The sequence below is a fragment of the Natrix helvetica genome, assembly GCF_964273705.1.
Source record: "Natrix helvetica genome assembly, chromosome: 1".
NCBI classification, from domain to species: domain Eukaryota; kingdom Metazoa; phylum Chordata; class Lepidosauria; order Squamata; family Natricidae; genus Natrix; species Natrix helvetica.
In genome coordinates this window covers 15,877,902-15,896,282 of record NC_138548.1, presented here as the reverse complement: position 1 = coordinate 15,896,282, position 18,381 = coordinate 15,877,902, and the positions used below count along the sequence as shown (strand labels likewise).

The following is an 18,381-nucleotide window of genomic DNA, read 5'->3' as shown; positions in this document are numbered from 1 at the left end:
TCTGAAACATCTCTTTGCTCGAAATAGGCTCAGATTGGATAGCTCTATGTGAGTCTCAGTTCATGGCCTTCAGAACCTTTGTTAATTGCATAGATGAAACACAACATGGTTCATGTCCTTGCTTAATCATCCAATTCTCTGGATGACTTTACAGAATGACTGGAATACTTTCTTGCCATGTTAATTCCTGGGATACAAAAAAGATAACTCCATGGATGCTGATTTGAGCTACTGATGGTCATACTCCATTGCTTTCAAATTTTGAAACAAGCAAAAAGACTCAAATTTCACAATTCCACCTGGAATATGAGATGCTGAGAGAACTCCTTGTTCAGTATGCAATAGATCTTTTAGTATATAATACTTCACACTAAATATTTGATGGCTATGTCACAGCAGAAGCATACAGATGCTATAGAGTCCATCACTAGCATATCTAATTCTCCAGATCAGGCTGAACAGTTCTTATACTTCCCATTCTGAAAACCTCAGCAAAATGTGTGGATAACAATAGGTAGTTCAACCTGTTGACAGCAAACCCACAAGTGAAAAAAACTTCACCTCTGAATCTCAACAGTAAGATAAAAACTAAGCAAAACCAATCTGATATTTATGTAAGCGTTGGGAAATACCCAGTTTGGGAGAGAGAAGGGGTCAAGCATGGAGCTAGCCTGTAGTCACTGCACAACCAGCAAAAGGGTTAGGACTGATTCCTTCCCTCCAGTTCCTTGAAGACTTATTTAATTGTTCCCAAGAGTGGGCTGCCAGAACAAGGAGATTTCTTGTATTATAGGCAGAACATAATAGTTAGCTTGAGCTCTACATGTGTAGTTCTGACAATAAGCCAAAGGCAACTGCCCCCCCCCCCCAAACAGCAAGGATTCTGACACCAAAAAGAAAAGACAGGAAAATGCATATGAAACATTTAGAAAAACCATAATGCAGTTTTCCTTTAATGGGTGTAGACCAAACATATCAGTCCAGAAATTCCACTGGAATGGTCTAGGGACTTACAGAAAATTACACTGAATTTACAGGACTTACAGTATTGGAATTTGAGGCCATGGAACTTTTTTGCAATGGAATATGGAGCAACAATTTGAGTAGCTGAAGGGGTGCTAGTAGTAGGGAAGTACTATACATAAAAATTTTAAATCCTTCTTATTGCCAGCCTTGTCTGCAAAGGTTACATATATAGATCTCAATAAATGATCTGTGATAGCTATATCTGAAAAGCATGCACAAATGTATCTATATATTTCGGCTTTTTCAAAAGCAGAGACTAATTCTGGTAGCAAATTTAAATTTTCTCTCACCATATTTGTCTATGTTTTTGAGACAGGCAGGACTCCTGGTGACCACCTGGACTTGTCCCTGAAATTTTCTTGGCAAGATTTTCAGAAGTGATTTGCCTCTGTCTTTTTCCTAGGGTTGAGAGTGAGTAATTGGTTCAGTTACCCAGCTGGCTTTGTGTCCAAAGCAGGACTATAACATACAGTCTCCTAGCCTGATGCCTTAACCACTACACCAAACTGGCTCTCTTCTATGAGCATTGAGAATGCTATGCATTCTGGGGAGACTATAGTATAATGTGTGCTCAGGAAAACATCCGAATATTATGACTGAAATAATGATCAATAATGTTCAGAACACAGTATCTCAAAGGTAGTGTCCTTTCCTTATCAGAAAGGTTCTTGCTAGGATGGAATGATAGCCATGGAGACTTGGAGCTTTTCATTGAAAATATAAAGTATCCTGAGAACACTATATGGAGGAGGAACAGGATTAGCAAGAAGAAAGATCTGCCTTCTCCCCCTCACCATCACACTTCGTTCTCCCATCTGAAGCTGCTGAAGGTCAAGTGTGATTTTTAACACACTTAAACCAAGAGTCATTCTGAACTGCAATTGGGCCACTGTGGAATATATTCCTGCATATTTTGCAGTGCATATTAATCAGCTAGGCAATAGCAACTCATGGCAGCTACAGAAACATTAATCTAAAACATATAAGATGTATTTCAGGCACGATATCACCAAAGCAATTTACACCCTTTCTGTTTACTGAAGGTCAAAGCAGGTACATTAACTGAAACAACGGCCTAAAGCTAGACAGCCACTTGGCATTAGATCAAAACTTAATTCTGGCAAACCACATTAAATCCTGACATGAGACCTAGAGAAGAAGGAGAGAACTGAATGTCATTGTGGGGCAGGGAAAGGGATAGGCAGAAGCCATTCAGATCATAGTAAGCAAGAGGTTTAAGAGCCTTAAAAAAGTTGGGAAATAGTCAGGTTGGGAAGGGGAATGAAAGTGGAGGGGAAGACAGGAGGAGCTGACATCGTGACAACACGACATGCGATCTTGGAGCTCCAAGATCGCAGTCGATATTTCTGCCGCTGGACGGTCCATTTGGACCTAAAGAGTCCCGCAGAGACAGTGATAGTGCAAGCTGCACTGGCTGCCTGTGGTTTTCCGGGTGCGTTTCAAGGTGCTGATTACCATCTTTAAAGCGCTCCATGGCACGGGACCTAGTTACTTGCGGGATCGCATCCTCCCACATACATCCCTGCGGCCAATACGCTCACACAGGGAGGGACTTCTCCTGGTGCCGTCCACTAGGCAATGCCAGCGGGCGACACCGAGGAGTAGGGCCTTCTCTGTGATGGGCCCAACCCTCTGGAATGACCTCCCCCCCGACATTAGAACCACTTCTGACCTCCGCTCCTTCCGGCAAAAACTGAAGACCCACCTGTTCCGACTAGCAGGCCTGGCATAATTCAACTGTCCCTCCTGGCAAATGTATTATATCTGGTTATTTTAGGGTTTTTTAAATTTACTGTATTTGTTTTTAGGGGTTTGAATTTATTTTATATCTGCTTTGTACAGTTCTTTTAACTACATTTTAACCTCCTCCATGTCAATTGTCAACTGTACATATTTAATTTAATTTTATTGCATCCTGTTATATTTTGTATGAACTGTACACCGCCCCGAGTCCCTTGCGGGAGAGGGGGCGGTCTAGAAGCATTAAATATTATTATTATTATTATTATTATTATTATTATTATTATTATTATTATTATTATTATTATTATTATTATTATTATTATAGTGAAGAGTACATCCTGCTGATCTCAGAGACACCACAGTCCCTGATGGATTCAGGAGAAGCTCTTATTTCCGATGACAGAAACGCAACCTTTGAAGCTGAAAATTCCTTTTTTTTTATAATGCTCGATTGGATTGGTTTTTTTTTCTCCATTTAAGAATTGTTTTCTTTTTAAATTTGGAACATAAAGAAGATATAAAAAGGAATATAAAGAGGGTTGTAACAACAGAGGGAAAAGAAGTAACACTGCCACTTAAGAGGCTGGAGGCTTGGAATCATTGTTTTTCTTTCCTTTTTTTCTTTGATCATTTGACACTTCAAGGTTTCTCTGTTTGTTTACTGAGAGTGATAGTAGGAAGAGTACAGATTGTTTACACAGGTGTTCTTCGGGAGTTCTATCACCAGCTGGATTGGAGGGAAGACAAAACCTTGACTTGAAAGATTATAATGAACTTGCTTGAAATTTAATAAAAAGCCTTGAATGCTATAGTGGCAGTGTTTACAAATTGGAAGAATGGCGCATCAGGAAAAAGAAACTTTAACATTGCAAATGATCATGTTTGAAATTCAAAAATTATTAGTAGTAACAGAGAAAATTGAGAAGAGATTGGAGAATATAGAACACAAAAAAGAAATTTGATGGAAAAATTGAGGATGTTTATCAAATGAAGAAAGTGGAGGATGGAGTCCTAAAAATTGAAGAAAAAAATGAGCAAAGAGATAAGAAAATTGTGGATACTGACAACAAATTGAGCATGGTTGGAAATGGCAAGAGTGGAATATGGAAAGGGGAGATAGATGAACTGGAACTCTATCCCAGATTTCAAAGCATAGAAGAAGAAAAGAGAGAAAATTGATGGAGGTAAGGAGAGAAATCTTGACAGAAGCACCAGTGATAACCAAAGACAAGCTGATGGAAGGAGCAGATGGAGGGTTTTGAGTTTTCATGAGATACGAAATGAACAACAACTTGCAAAGAGAAGTCCATACAAGACTCACTAAGAAAGTAATCAGAATACTAATGCTACAAATGGCAAAAGACATAAGACTGCACTATTACTGGAAAGATACAGGTTGATGTAATGAAAGTGTATTCTAAAAATTGTTAAATTTAGAGTATTATGTATAAAATGAAGAGATAATAGTTATAGCCAAATAAATGATTAATAATGATTATGTATGTATGTATGTATGTATGTATGTATGTGTGTTACAACCCCTGGTATGCCCAAATAACACAAATACATACCTATTTCCCTGGCTCAGCTGATAAGGAGGAGAGCCTGTGGCTTAGTGGCTAAGATATCTGCCTAATATGTAATATAGCCCAGGTCTGAATCCCAGTAAGGGTATGGCTAGCTGATGAGAGCTAAATAGCTTGAAATAGATCTATACTAGTCTCCCTTTATTTATTTATCAGCACAAATACAACACACACACACACACAGATATATATTAGCTTGACAATATGAAATTTTATATAAATTACAAATGGAGACTATGAGAGGAGGTTTAAAAGCTTTGTTATTAAATATAATTAATTTTTATTTAGAACATGTTATAAAGATGTAAAGTTATTGGATGTTTTTAGGAAGATCTAATGGAATGCCATTATATAATTTTACTTTAGATTTAAAATATTTCATATAAAAGGATGTAAAAGCAACGATAGTCAAATGAAGGTTGAGGTAGAACAATAGTAATATATATATAAATATATTTGATTTAAAAATGTGTGATGTGATATGTATTGCAAGTGATGACTATGGAAAGGATGCACAGAAATTTTGTAACCAACTGACACACTTTCTATAATTTATAATGAAAGATGCTTTTATGTTTTTTGTTCTGTCCGTCTGTGTTTGTTCAAAAAAATTGTTTAAAAGAAAGAAAGTGGCAGGGAAGAAAGAGTAAATAGGAGAAGCCATCTGAATAGCCAATTTCTGCTAGCTTAATAAATTATTCACCATCCTGATAAAGACAGTATGAGCTAAGATACAGATACTTTTTTCACTGTAATTCCAGTAATTGTTCTCAGAGGCCAAAGATGATTGCTAGAAGAATCCATTAAAAATGGGACGATAAATATAAAAGTTTCACTCATCTCTAATTCTTAGGCTTGGAGAAGAAAGCACAATTTTACTCTCCCACTTCCACTGTAGATTTTCATCAATCTTTCCCATACCAAATATTTTTTCTAGGACAATTAGGATGGTATAAAATTCCAATCTGCATTTCTTTTTGCAAAACACAGAGCAAGGAAATGTGCTATGCTCATCACCTATATGATAATTAGAAAAATTAGACAACAGAAGTCCTTGGAGAATTAGACTTATTAAAATGTAACCGCTAGATGTGATATGGTGAGAAGTCAACTTTCTTGGAACATCAAGAAACAAAAGAATCAAAATTCAGATTTCTCATGCATGCCTTTTGGCTTGATATTTTTGAAGAATGGATCTTGTTTTGAAGAATGGTTTTTGTAACTGTAACATATTTCATGAAGCACTGGCTGCATGCTCAAAAGGTTAATCCCTCACCTCCACCCCCAGGCTTCTAGGGAAGTCATTGTTTAAAAAGTCAAGTTATTTTAATGAATAACAGGAGGCTCTTGCACTTACAGGTGAAACTTGAAAAATTAGAATATCGTGCAAAAGTTCATTTATTTCAGTAATGCAACTTAAAAGGTGAAACTAATATACGATATAAGACACATTACATGCAAAGCAAGATAGTTCAAACCGTGATTTGTCATAATTGTGATGATTATGGCTTACAGCTCATGAAAACCCCAAATCCACCATCTCAGAAAGTTAGAATATTACATGCAATCAATAAAACAAGGATTCTACATAGAACAATATTGCACCTCTGAAAAGTATAAGCATGCATATGTACTCAGTGCTTGGTTTGGGCCCCTTTTGCAGCAATTACTGCCTCAATGCGGCGTGGCATGGAAGCTATCAACCTGTGGCACTGCTGAGGTGTTATGGAAGACCAGGATGCTTCAATAGCAGCCTTCAGCTCTTCTGCATTGTTCGGTCTCATGTCTCTCATCTTTCTCTTGGCAATACCCCATAGATTCTCTATGGGGTTTAGGTCAGGTGAGTTTGCTGGCCAATCAAGCACAGTAATCCAACAGCCATTGAACCATGTTTTGGTGCTTTTGGCAATGTAGGAAGCTGGAAAATGAAGTCAGCATCCCCATAAATCTCATCTGCAGAAGGAAGCATGAAGTGGTCCAAAATCTCCTGGTAGACGGCTGCGTTAACCCTGGTCTTAATGAAGCACAGTGGTCCAAAGTCCTGTTGCTCAGTGGTCCAAAGTCCTCTTTTCTGATAAGAGCAACTTTTGCATCTCATTTGGAAACCAAGGACCCAGAGCATGGAGGAAGAATGGAGAGGCCAATCAAGCACAGTAATCCCACGGTCATTGAACCAGTTTTTGGTGCTTTTGGCAAAAGTTGCTCTCATCAGAAAAGAGGACTTTGGACCAAGGAGCAACAGGCACAATATTCTAATTTTTCGAGTTTCACCTGTATATGAGGTCCAAAGCACTTTTCCTGAGTAAATTTTAAAGCATGTTCAGTTCTTAATTCTTTACGTGACGCCATTCTGACAAAATGGTCACATCATATGCAAGCACAATGCCATCCAATGGCAGTAATATTTCTGGAGCCTAAGAGCCACATGAGAATGCAATCAGCATGAAGATACTACCTAGTGCAGAGTCTTCATGCTGAGTGAGGAGACCACAATTAGAAAAATATGCCTTAAGCCTGGGAAACAGAAAAAAATTAATGAGTTCAAACTGTCTCCTTCCTAATTTAGTAGTACAAAAGGAAGTCAGGGAAGAGAAAACTCAGTCAGACTTTTAAGATTCAGTTAAAATGGCATATATAAATAGAGTTCTAGGCTTAACCCTGACTTGGCCTTTCTCAAAGGGCTCACATTTTAATATTTTTTTGAGTCATTCAGTCTAAAGCAGGGGTGTCAGACTTAAGGCCCCCAGGCTAAATCCGGCCCGCAGGGTGCTTAAATCTGGAAACAGCGGAGGACGGCCCACAGCGCCTCTTCCAGCAAAAACTGAGCTCAGGAGGGCCGGTTGCAGGAGACTGTTGCATACAAAAAGAGACCGGGAACCCGTTTTCTCTGTCAGAGCACTGGCACCCCTTCCATGAGTGACATTGAGCTGGCCATGCCCCTCCTGGCCACGCTCACCCCCCACCCAGGTCAAACACACCCCTGATGCGGCCCGCAATGAAATCAAGTTTGACACCCCTGGTCTAAAGTATGAAGTCTTCGGTGTCATAAGATTTAGGACATTAAAAATGAAAGATTTTTCAGTGTGCTGAATTCTTCATAAAATTCTCACTTTTGGAATTGATAAATTCTTATTTATACTTCCAGGAGTGAATTGAACTGCTGTCAATCAATAGTTGTCAATCAAAGTTTCATAAGACTTTCAGCATAAACATCCAGGGGAAATGTGAAAGGTAAACTTTCATTCATAAGCAACTTTGACATAAAAGAGCTTTTAATTTATTAATTTATTTCATTTTAATTTATTTAACATTCAAAGTCCTAAGGCTATGTATTAAACCTCATCCTCCTTTTTGCTCCATGGCATATTTGTGGGATCAGAAAATGAGTAACTTTCTGTTCTACATAACTTCATTTGGATACAGAAGCTGTTAATAAGCTCTTTCTAACAGTTTCAATATGGGGATGACCTAGTAACAACTGTCTCCTTCAAAGAATCAAGCTATATTATATAAAAGCACATAGCACGAAATAGATGGCGGATGTCGCACCATGAAACACACTTACAGTCGTTAAAAGCTCTCTGTGCACAATTACATCACTTTCTCTCCCAACTTTCCCATGGCAATTCCAAATCAATCATTGAATCTTGTACATATGTCTACCATTTCACTCTAATCCCAAATGAAGCACATAAGTCTGCAGTATCACATTTTTGAAAATGCCCCATGTGGTAAACATGGAGCCACATGACAATGCCATAGAAAACAGATTTCGGTGCTAAAAGTTTCTGCAAATCTTACACAACTACAAATCCCTATCAGTAAATATCCAACATGGTCAAAGGAGCCTGCTAAACTGAACTTTATAAAAAGAGTCACTGTAACAGTGAGATGGGTGGCATATAAATTAAAAAAATAAAAAATAAATAAAACTTTACAATAAACTAAAAAAGTCTTAAATAGAAAAACATACTCGCTCAAACACATCTACTCAGAAATAATTTCATTGAATCTAATGTAAAGCCTACTAGTTATACGTCCTGCTTGGTCAGGGCTGGGGGGGTTGGACTAGAAGACCTACAAGGTCCCTTCCAGCTCTATTAATCTGTTTTATGATAATGCCAGAGGTTGTAATCCACAGTTTAAATACCAGTTGGGCAAAGACATAAATACTATTGCACATTAATGACCTGAATGCATTTTCTTTTATTTCTGAATTACTTATATAATTGTTAACAATTTAACTGATCTCAACATATCCAATTGATATGTTTAATTTGCACAGAATCTCACAAGAAATTAAAGGAACAAAAATGAGCTTTTTATTCTTACTCACTATAGTTAACTGAGTGCATAATTATTTACAAATCTATGTGCTCTCTACATTAGCTATAAACTGCATGACTATGCTCAGAACCCATAATGCATTATTCCCTCTACTATAGGGTGTGTGAAGAAACCAGAAGCTTCCATTTCCATTTTTTAAATTGACTGTCATGTTTAAACACACAGCAACCCACAAATATAAATCTTAACTGTAATCTAGTTTGCACAAGGTGCAATCCATGCTTAGAGATAAGTATTTATTTATTGAAAAAGACTGGCCCACTTATGCAATACTCTAAATATTCTAAAACATCCTGCCCCCACAACTGTGGTTTGCCCCCAACCTTCTGTCTTTCCCGTAAGAGCCTGAAGACTTGGTTCTGCCAATTGGCCTGGGGACCCAATGGGGGAGTAGCATACTGAGGGTGGCTATTGGCCTAACCACTGACCCCATCTCCACCTTGCATATCCTTCTCCCTCCAGACTCATCTTTTAATTCAATGGCCCCCAACCTTTTTGGCACCAGGGACTGATTCCGTGGAAGACCATTTTTCAGACTTTGGGGGGAGGGGAGGATGGTTTTGGTTTCACTCACTCTCCTGCCGCTTACCTCCAGCTGTGGGGCCTGGTTTCTAACAGGCCATGGATTGGTACTGGTCCTTATCCCAGGGGTTGGGGATCCTAGTTTTAATTCAAATTGTTGTACTTCCATCATTAATTTTTATTATTCAATTGTTTTTCAATTGTTATAGTTACATTTTTATAATTTGATGTTTGCTGTTGTAAGCTGCCCATAGCCTCATGGAGAGACGGAGAAAGAGGCAAATAAATATAATAATAAAATAAAATATAAATAAATAAAAATCTACAACAAAGCTGGACGGCTCAGAAGGACACAATAAAACACAAAAGAATCATACAACCAGCATAAAAACCATTTTCAGTGCTTCAAACCAAGACCTCCCCAATACAAAAACATTCATACTGTGAATGTGTGGGTATGGGTGATAACAATAGTTTTACTATGGGTAAACAACTTACCCACAAATCCTAAGAGAGACAGCCATCAAAAGCCAAGCCCTCTCTCATATAATCAATACCTTAGCTTTCTTTACAGAGATAGTCCTCAACTTATGACATAAGTGAACCCAAAAATTTCTGTTGCTAAACGGAACATTTGTTAAGTGAATTTTGCCTCATTTTATGACTTTTTTGCCACAGTTATTAAGTGAGTCACTGCAGTTGTTAAGTTAGTCACAGTTGTTAAGTAAATCTGTCTTTTTCACTAACTGCTTATCAGGACATAAAAAGTGATTACATGACCCTGGGACACTGCAATTATCCATCATGTGAATCAGTTGTCAAGCATCCAAATTTTATTCAAGTGACAGTAGGGATGCTGCAACAGTTGTAAGTGTGAAAAAGGGTCATAAGTCACTTTTTTCAGTGTTGTTGTAACTTTGAACTGTCTAAAGTCAAGGACTACCTCTAGTAATTTCCTATGATTTTCTTACTGAATTTAAAAAAAAGTAGCCTGAATTTGATATGGTAAGATTAATTCTTCACAAGACTTTTATTTTTAAAACTGCTACTGTGTAATTTTGTCTGAACACCCCCCCCCCCCAAAAAAAACCCCTTATATTTAAATATTACAGTTAGAAGATCTGAAAGCCACCTCATAATGGAGAAAATCTATGTGGTTGCTAGCAGTTGACAGTGACAATTGCGCATAATCAAAAACTTCAAATACTAATGTGGAAGGCTAAAATAAACTAAACAAGGTTAAGAATAATCACACTAATCCTTGACTTATGACTGGTCACTTAACAACCAAAGTTATGACAGGCCTCCCCAAAGTTACGTATGATGAAGTTTCAAAATTCCTACAGCGATGCTGCCTGTGGTCACGTGATCAGATTTTGGGCATTTAGCAAATGGTCATATGACTGCAATTTTTTGCATTTACTTCTCATTTCCGACAAAAAAACACCCATTGGCTAAAATGGGTTGATTTACAATTACTGAAAAAAAGGGCATTACTGAAAAAATTGGGTGCAATCACATGGTGACCTGCTTAATGACAACTTACAACCATAACCACTATAGTTTGGATTTCATACATAAATTTAAATGTAATGTTTTCACATGCTTGTGGTAAATGAGAGAGGGATAGATGAACACAGGAAAACTTGGCTAATCATGATAAATTATTATTTATAATTGCATCAAAAGACTAAATGTTCATGTTGTAAAGGATATAAGACTCAGGCATTTCCTCTTTTTAGGGGGTAGGCTTATCTGAATATATTAGGAGTCATTACAAAACAAAGTACAAATAGTTTCTCACTCATCCAAGGGCAGCTGAGAAACCAATACAATGTAGTAAGTGCTACATTCCTTAAATTTATTTTGTGCAATAGATACATAGGAAACATTTCAAGGATGCAAGCTTTGCAAAAAAAAAACCCACTTGAAATAGCTTTGTTAAAGCTTCTTCTTGTAAATGCCCATATACAATTTGTAAAATGGATATGAATAAACTTTTTTGATAGAGGTAGGAAATAGATAGGAATGCTATTTGAGGGGAAATTTCCTGACAGTTAGAACAATTAATCATTGGAACAGCTTGCCTCCAGAAGTTGTGAATGCTCCAACACTGGAAGTCTTTAAGAAGATGTTGGATAGCCATTTGTCTTAAACAGTATAGGGTTTCCTGCCTAGGCAGGGGGTTGGACTAGAAGACCTCCAAGGTCCCTTCCAACTCTGCTATTGCAGTGTATTGTATTGCTATATAATATGATTCTAAAGAAAAGGAAGAAACAAATCTAATATAAATACTGGATAATTGCAAAACAAAGACGTTGTAATTGCATGAACTACATTTTCCTTAATTGTATCTGAGTCCTGAGATAGTAACCTGTTCCATAGTAAACCATGGCTTGCTTAACCATTTTAAATTTAGTACCTGAGACATAAAATAGATTGGGTGGCCATTTGGTGGCCAGGGCAGCAATTAACAATTTTGGGAAGGATTAAAACCACAATGGAGTGGGATGATGAACTAAAGAGAGCATGTAACAGTGGAGTCATTCTCCACTGCCTCCCATGTTAGATTTTTTTTAAAAAAAAATTGGCCCACTATACGCCTACTTATGTTCCTATATTTTCTATCAGGAAAGAGTAGAAAGCCATATTGTGAAGGTAAAAAATCATGCTGTGAAATTTTAATAATTTTAAAGCAGCATATCAGGGCTACGAAGGTCAGTTTTCAGGCCATATAGCAACCTTTGGCTAGACTCTTCTTTTAGCACATTCAGCAAATGATTTCAGTCTTTATCTTGAGGAATAAGTAAAAAAAGCTATTCCAGTATTATCTTGATATGGTGGTTGTGTAATTGTGGCTAAGGGAATACAGAAGATTGTTGCCAGAGATTAGTTAGCTACAGTGATAAACTGGATTCATATTTCCAAGCAGCCTCCCTGCCAAAAAAATTAAGCATGAAGGTAAGATATCTCCCTTCTTGACTGTTCTCAATATAGGAAATTCAACAATGAACCAGCTTTGTAGACTTATCAGGCTGCCTTAGAAAAGCTACTTCTCTGAGCCTCAAACCCTGTTTCCACACACCTTCAATGGCTGTGTTTCCAGAGCATGTTTATAATGAACTAAACCACGGTTTAGGTAATTTTCTGGGTTCATTCAATACGCTGAACCATAAATTAGCCACAGAGGATAGGTTTATTCAACACAACAGGCTAAAATGTGGCTGGCTAGTTCTTAGTAGCTGTGGCATGCAAACACAGCCAATATAACCATACTTATTTAGTCTTACCAGACATGTATTTACAATGTTACTTCTCTTTAAAAGCATATAAGCAAAAAAGTTGCACTAGTAGTCATGTGTTATGACTACTAGATACTGGCAACATTTTTGGGGGACTAGGGAATTCATTTGCAAGAATTCAACCCATCATCTTACGTAAGATGAGGATATAGTGGCCTGTCACAGGACTGTTGAAAGACAAGATAATTAATACAGTGGCATATTCAAATACAAGCAGAATAAAGATGTTTATTCTTGAATGTTTGAATGATTTAGTAAAGTATTTTGAACTAGGGAGATCCAAGTCCACCCTTATCCCACAGAGGAACTGTTAGGAAAATTGCAGAAGTGCTATGTATGCGACTTTCAGTTCTTTGTGAGAGAAGAGTTTGCAACACTGGTCTACTTTACTGAGTAAATGTGAAGTAAACAAATTATATATCAGTGATAAAGGTCTTCAGATTTCTTGTTTGGTCAATGTGTTTTCCTGACTTTTGTTACTGAAGGCAGGGGTTTAATCAACTGTAAGACCACAAAACATATTAGTCTAGTGAGTACTTGACTAGATCCACATATATAATTAAGTTATTATTAATTACACAATGATTTTCATAAAAAATTACCACAGCATAATGACAAAGTAACTGAAATGCAACACAGAAAACCTGTCCAAATTTATCTTTCTAGTTACTGTAGATAGCCTTTTAAAAATTACATTTTTATTTATGAAATTTATCCCCCATCCCCTTTCAGAAATGCAGGACCGTCTTCCAATTTTATCCTCACAACAACCACACTCGAGTAGGCTGGGCCCAGAGACTGTGATTGGCCCAAATGAAAGGTTTTTAATGAAATGTTCATATGATGACAATATTACCAACTAGTTTGGGAAGCTGAATAATGTCAATACGTTGAAATTGTAAGACCACTATTTGTCAAAGAACATATTTTACTTTTCTTTTACCAGAAAGGCTCCTAAAAAGGACTGCAAAAATCAGTGATATAATACAGCACAGTTCCTGTTCCAGGGTTTTAATGTAAAAGATACATTTATCAGAATCAAAGGGAGAGGAATAATAAAATTCAAGCATAGGGTCCAAAGACAGACCTTCTTTCACTATTATACTAATAAAGAAATCTTGTGCAACTCTTCTCTTTGCTTCCTTAACAGAGCTACTAAGATTAGAAACAAAGATGGAAGGTCAGAAAAACCTAAGATGTCTAAAAAAGAAGAAGAAATCATTTCTTCTTATCCTGAGGGACAAAATAGATCTGAGAGAGCAAGTTCTTTGATTGAGCCACTCCCCACATTTGGTGTTCCCGGAGGGAAACAAAGGGTACAAATTCCATATGCAAAAAAACCATACACACAGACAGAAAGAAGGGAAAGGAGAAGGCGGCGTACACACGGGATAGGAGGAACAGCAACAAGTGCACCCAATTCTTAAACCAGCCTTGTCCTTAATTTGGCTCCTTGCAGAAGCCCCGGGCTTCAATTCGCATGACATCCAGCTGGCATGCAGCTACTGGCTGAGGCTGAGGGAACTGGCAATCTAACCCATCTGGATTATCGGGTTGGGGGAATTTGTGATTTAAAATCTGACAGATGCTGAAGAGGGATGCGTTATCGCTTACAGGATGGCCTATCCCACCCTTCACGTCTGAGCCCCCCACCCCTGGTTAGGCTGCCAGCCTCCTCCTGCTCACCTCATCCTCCTTATGGTTGCGGATGCCCCGCACCAGGTCCTGTAGGTTCTTGTCAAACATGCGGTCGATGCTCCCCTTCACCATCTTCAACGCCATCGTGGAGAGGGAGAGCCGACGGAGCGGGAGAAGCCAAACTAAATGAAAAAGAAGGCAGCGTTCCGCTTAGAAAGGAAGACACGCCACAGGAGTCAGGAATCAGGCAGAGAAAGGCAGGTCGGCGGCGGGTCACATCCCGCGGGCTGGAAAGAGCATCACCGCTTTGCTCGCCTGCTCCCCTTCTCCTTTTCTTCGCCTCCCGCCCCACCGGCGCTTTTTCTGAGGTAAAAGCCGGAGCGGCGGACAAAATGGCGGACAGTCAGCTGAGTGAACGCAGGCCACACCTCCTATCCTCCAGGCCAGCCTCCCGTCCCAGCATCACGACCGCCTTGTGAAGACGCGGCGTTCAAGTTTATAGCATTATACAGGGACTGTGTGAAATCTATGGTTGGTTCATAGAGTACGTTAATGATGTTAGTGAACCAACGTCACATCCGTCTGCCGCTCTCTCCTTTGCTCCCTCCGTCTCTGTATCACTAGCTTTGCTCATTGGGCCGTTTGAGTCCACGCGTCAACTGAGCTGGCTTCTGATTCTCCCACGCCTAAGTGCGAAAGCCGTGACTACAGAAGCACGCCAAAAACCTCTTAAACATTTTTTTTAGCTTATTCGACATTACTACAAGAGACTGACAGGGATATCCCGCTATAGCTGCATGATGGTGGCTGTCTTCTGCTTCGTACTGAACTACAAACCACTCAGTCTAACATGTTTATGAAATCAATTCCTGATTAGTTTCATGGTTCAGTGACAACCATAGTTTAGTCAGCTTACCTTTCTGGATTTCTAGGATAGGAATAAAAAATCTAATTAACGGTTAAAGCTCAAATCCGTATTTGTTTTTATTCTCGACAGTGATTTAGGAATATTTTGCTACCATTAATCTAGAAAACAAGATTAAAATTGGAAGCATGTTTGTATTAACTTTGGCATTCAATTAACCCACTATTCTGGGTTTATGATACTGAATTATAAATTGGCTTCATATGCTGGCACCGTACATCATATCACTTAGCTTTATCAAGGTTGGGTACTTTGTGTTCTTGGGCTGACTGCTATTACTATTTTGTTTAATCTGTTTTCCTTTCTTTTTAGAGTATTGCTTTGTTTTTATTATGCATTTTATGATTTTTTAATTTCTGAATTCAGATATTTGATTTGTTTTACCTAGAGAAAATGTGAAATATAAATTATCGTAGTTACATTTTAATATATTTTATCCTGCTTTTCATTCAAACATCTTAAAGAGTTTCACTTACTTAAAATGACTCACTCTTCAATTTACTAACACTGCAAATGGAGGGAAAAAGCCTAATACCAATTCTTAAAGTAAAATATTATTAGTTGGTATACTTCAGGAAAAGTAAGTATCTGCTGAAGATAGTTATCAGCGAGGATAGACTTTTATCACTTCAGTTCTTAATATTATCCATTCAGTCATGTATGACTTTTGGTGTTTCTGTGGGCTAGGTCTTTCCTCTTCTTCCCTCTTGAATGTTTTCATTCTCTGGCTGATGTAGGCTCTGATGGTGTTTAGCAACTGTGTTCTTTGATATCCTGGTTTTCTTTTATCACCTACTTTTCCAAACATAGCTGCTTTCTTTAATGAATTCTTCCGCATGACATGACCAAAGTAAGTGAGATGCAGTTTCATGATTTTGCCTTCTAGTGATATGTCTGTTATGTGCTCCAATATTGCTTGTTAGTCATCTTTGCTGTCCAAGGAATATGCAGGAGCCTTCTCCAGGACCGCACCTTGACATATAAGAAGTTAAATAGTAATATGAGCTTTCGGAACTATAAAGCTTGTATTAGGGAAAGTGAAACTATGTACCTCAAGCTGGAATTTATTTGCACAGTCACAACATTGCCAGCCATATTCTAACATAGCATAGTATTGTATGAAGCCAAACTCTGCCTTTCCCTGTTTCGGTGGGTTTATAAAACTGGCTAATCAGTGCAGAAATGTTGCCATATTGTCAGAGTCTACGTTTTACCAAAACTAGTTAGCCAATATTTGGTGGGGGTTGTAATTTAGTACCATATAACTGGCCACAAAATTCTGCAAACTTGTGGTGTACTCACAGCACGTTCCCTTGAACCCTGCGTGTGACAAATAGATAGCCATGATGGCAAACCTACGGCACATGTGTCACGCGGAGCCATTTGTTAGGGCATGCAAAGTGTTGTCCTATCAGGTCCGCTGACTTTGGCCTTCTTTTGAGGATGTTTTTCGCCCTCCAGAGGCTTCTTGAAGCCTCCAGAGCGCGAAAAACCGGTCCTACGGGCAAACCAGAAATCTATTACCAAACTTCCAGTTTGGCCACAGGGCCATTTTCCGCCCTCCAGAGCATTCAGGCGCCTTCCCTGAAGGCTCCGGAGGGCAAAAAACGGCTCTATGAGCAAACCAGAAGTGACTTCCGGTTTATCCGTAGGGCCGTTTTTCGCCCTCCAGAGCCTTCAGGGAAGGCGCCTGAATGCTCTGGAGGGCGGAAAATGGCCCTGTGGCCAAACTGGAAGTTTGGTAATAGATTTCTGGTTTGCCCGTAGGACCGGTTTTTCGCGCTCTGGAGGCTTCAGTAAAGCCTCCTGAAGGCTCCGGAGGGCAATAAACGGCCCTATGAGCAAACCGGAAGTCCGTTCCCGAACTTTAATTGCAAACTACTTCAAGTGCAGTTTAGTACAGAAAAATAACCTATAAGTTATTTTGATAAATAGCACTAAATAAAAGTAAAATGATGAACATTTTATATTGCTGCACAATAAAAAATAATCATAAATGCACTGGCTATGAACATGCAGCACACAAACTAATCAAATTTTACCTATTATGTGAATGTTTCATCATGTTATACAAACCAGACATGATGTGCAAACTGACTTGATGTCTTATTTTGGATTAGCATATATAAATTCATTTAAACCATCATTTATTATAGTGTGCAAATCTGGCAAAAATGAAACATCTATTTTGGACCATAAACTCATTGAAGTGGGCACATCTAAAACTTACATAGATATATTGATATATTACAGGTGAATCTCAAAAAATTAAGAATATCATGCAAAAGTTCATTTATTTCAGTAATGCAACTTAAAAGGTGAAATTAATATATGAGATAGACTCATTACATGCAAAGCCAGATAGTTCAAGCCATGATTTGTCACAATTGTGATGATTATAGTTTACAGCTCATGAAAATCCCAAATCCATAAACTCAGAAAATTAGAATATTACATGCAATCAATAAAACAAGGATTGTACATAGAACAATATCGGACCTCTGAAAAGTATAAGCATGCATATGTACTTGGTTTGGGCCCCTTTTGCAGCAATTACTGCCTCAATGCGGCGTGGCATGAAAGCTATCAGTCTGGGCACTGCTGAGGTGTTATGGAAGACCAGGATGCTTCAATAGCAGCCTTCAGCTCTTCTGCATTGTTCGGTCTCATGTCTCTCATCTTTCTCTTGGCAATGCCCCATAGATTCTCTATGGGGTTCAGGTCAGGCGAGTTTCCTGGCCATTCAAGCACAGTAATCCCATGGTCATTGAACCAAGTTTTGGTGCTTTTGGCAGTGTGGGCAGGTGCCAAGTCCTGCTGGAAAATGAAGTCAGCATCCCCATAAAGCTCATCTGCAGAAGGAAGCATGAAGTGCTCCAAAATCTCCTGGTAGATGACCCTGGACTTAATGAAGCACAGTGGACCAACACCAGCAGATGACATGGCTCCCCAAATCAACACAGACTGTGGAAACTTCACACTGGACTTCAAGCATCTTGCAGTGTGTGCCTCTCCATTCTTTCTCCATACTCCGGGTCCTTGGTTTCCAAATGAGATGCAAAAGTTGCTCTCATCAGAAAAGAGACTTTGGATCACTGAGCAACAGACCAGGTCTGTTTTTCTTTAGCCCAGGTAAGACGCTTCTGATGTTGTTTGTTGTTCAGGAGCAGCTTGACAAGAGGAATACGACATTTGAAGCCCATGTCCAGGATCCGTCTGTGTGTGGTGACACTTGATGCACTGACTCCAGCCTCAGTCCACTCCTTGTGAA

General features: G+C 38.6%; 1 protein-coding gene across 2 annotated transcripts in view; it reads right to left on the bottom strand.

Annotated features, from left to right (window-relative positions):
- Positions 1–14,765, bottom strand: part of AP3D1 (adaptor related protein complex 3 subunit delta 1) — a 68,660-nt gene extending 53,895 nt beyond the window's left edge. The window contains exon 1 of one of the 2 annotated variants that reach the window (XM_081967555.1): positions 14,234–14,765. In XM_081967555.1, coding sequence (XP_081823681.1) covers positions 14,234–14,329 — 96 coding nt within the window. In that variant the 5' untranslated portion in view covers positions 14,330–14,765. The remainder of the gene's footprint in view (positions 1–14,233) is intronic. The other variant, XM_081967554.1, reaches the window with a different exon arrangement.
- Positions 14,766–18,381: the final 3,616 nt, after the last annotated feature.